The sequence below is a fragment of the Pelophylax lessonae genome, assembly GCF_965119305.1.
Source record: "Pelophylax lessonae genome assembly, chromosome: 3".
Taxonomy (NCBI): Eukaryota; Metazoa; Chordata; class Amphibia; order Anura; family Ranidae; genus Pelophylax; species Pelophylax lessonae.
The window spans coordinates 341,389,577-341,392,109 of record NC_138770.1 but is presented as its reverse complement, the minus strand read 5'-3'; the positions used below and the strand labels follow the sequence as shown (position 1 = coordinate 341,392,109).

The 2,533-nt window shown below is 39.6% G+C and overlaps 1 protein-coding gene across 1 annotated transcript; it reads right to left on the bottom strand.

Moving 5' to 3' along the window:
- Positions 1 to 327: 327 nt before the first annotated feature.
- Positions 328 to 2,268, bottom strand: LOC309550523 (uncharacterized protein; the record flags this gene model as incomplete). The annotated part of the gene is made up of 2 exons (XM_082250882.1): positions 328 to 1,122; positions 1,939 to 2,268. The coding sequence occupies 2 exons, from the start codon at positions 2,266 to 2,268 to the stop codon at positions 328 to 330; spliced, it is 1,125 nt and encodes a 374-aa protein (XP_082107008.1).
- Positions 2,269 to 2,533: the final 265 nt, after the last annotated feature.

Below are 2,533 nucleotides of genomic sequence, written 5' to 3'. Positions count from 1 at the left end.
GTCCCATTGCACTCTGCCACCAAGTGCAGCATCAGACTCCAGTTTGATATCTGACCCAGAAGCAGAGGAAATGTCACAGACACAGACACAGACTCAGACACAGGTATATCCAAATTTTCGTTTAATTCACAATATTTTTTCTTTGGGGGGGGGGGGGTTGGAGGGCCCAATGAAACAACTATAGGGTCAGGGGTCCTTCTGCCTCATGGGCCAGTCATAGTAGAATGTAACAAAAACTAGAATAAAGAATACTCATATATTGTATATGATTTATTAAGCTGTCTTTATTTAGAGCAAGTCATTTCTTACAAAATATAATACATATGATTATATGCGATCCTGCCATGCAACTGCACCACTACCCATAAAATAATCTGTGTAATGAATGCGATTTTGACGTGCATTTGCAGTTGGTAGCCTAGGCCTTGCAGGAGCTAAATTTACCATGCCACTGCTGTCATTTCGCCAATCACCTGGCACAATTGTGCCACTGGTAAGATCTTCAATATCAACTGCAGTTGATGGCATATATGACACAGTTGTGCTTCTTAAATAATTGTGTAACATACAGCAGCACTCCACTATTATGTCAATTTTTTCAACTGTAACATTAATGGCGGTGTGGAAAATGCGGAATCTGCTGGCCATGATCCCAAATGCATTTTCTACCACCCTTCTCGCCCTAGACAATCTATAATTAAAGATTTTCTGGGGAGCAGTTAAATTGCGCAAGGGATAGGGTTTCAACAGGTGTTCATGTAAGGCAAATGCATCGTCCCCAATGAACACAAAATTAAGGCCCTCAACTGTCTCACTGGAAGATGGAAGATGCAACATTCCTTCTTTTAATCGATGCATAAATGGACTGCGCTCTATCACACCTCCATCCGAGTTTCTTCCATTTTTCCCTATATCCAAGTACATAAATTCATATTTGGCATTCACAATTGCCATTAGAATTATGCTGAAGAACCCTTTATAGTTGTAAAAATAGGATCCTGAATGTGCTGGTGGTGTAATTCTCACATGTTTCCCATCAATTGCGCCACCACAATTGGGGAAATTCCACATGTCCTGGAATTCTTTGGCAACTTCTTTCCATTCTTCAGATTTAGAAGGAAACTGTTGGCAAGATAGAAAAAAATTAAAACATGTTTTAATGATAATTAGTGATCATATTTTCTTCTTAATTTTTTTGGTTTCTATAGGATACACCAAGCCCAGTATCAGAGCAGCCAGGAACATCAACTCAGAGAACTCAAAGAGGAAAGAAGAGAAATCTTGACTACGATACTGCCAGTTTGCTGAAGGATGCATCATCTATCATGAAGCAGAAAGATGATGAATGTGATGCTGTGGGTCATCTGGTTGCACACAAATTACGGAGAATGTCCATGGAGCAACGAGACATTTGTGAAGCTTTAATGCATAAAATGATTGCCATTGGACTAAAGGGCAATCTTACACCTAACACAGATATAATAGGGTATCAGGGATGTACATCTCCTCCACCTGTAACATCTGCTCCACCTGTAACATCTGCTCCACCTGTAACATCTGGCCAATATTGGCACCCAAATATGTCTCAATCACAGGGAAACCCAAGCTGGTCAGTGCGTCCTGAACCACCTCAAGGTTCTTGGTTTCATGGCCCCCAATACACAAATCTGTAAAAAAAAATTCTAGATATGTTGCTCAATATTATTGCATTTCTTTGGTGTATTTGTTCCTTTTTTATTGGTTATTGTTTAAGAATTATATATTTTCATAATAATGATTTGGAAATGGGTATGTATTGATTTAAGAAAATACCAACTTTTTCAGACAACCGTGTACAGGAAGTTACATATTTTTTTAATAAAATTGATGTACTCACAAAATTTGACTTATGTTTGCAGTAATATTCTTACTAATTTAAGTTGTAATTTTTATAATTACCTTTAAATACTGTGGCTGGAGCACCTTCACTATGGCCTGACACGTCTCAGGTATGATTCTTCCCAAGGATTGGGCAGAGATTCCAGTGGTGAACTTCAGGTCTTCATAAGACCTGCCTGTTGCCAAAAAACGCAGGGTTGCCATGAGCCTCTCCTCTGCACTAATAGATTTTCTCATGCAGGTGTCCTGTTTGGTGATATGTGGCTGCACAAGAGCTAATAGCATGTCAAAGGACTGCTGGGTCATCCGCAAATAATTACGGTAATCCTCAGGATTATTTTCTCTGAGGTTTGTTAGCAGGTTTACATGTGAAAATTGCTCTCGTTGCATGAGCCAGTCTTTGGCCCACACTCTGCTCTTCCTTCTATTTTTCTTCTTTTTCTTCTCCTCCTCCAAAGCAATCAATGCAATAACCATTGCTGCCATTTTCTGATTCCTATTATACCTCTTGAATGGCATTTTATTGCTGAGAATAGTCGTATGCTGTGGCGAATGATTGCTCTGTTCGCAAATGACACGATCCGACTTTTAACTGTAGGGGGAGTGCCCAGTGGAGGTGTGGTTAAAAGGTCAAGACAACATTGCATCACTTCCT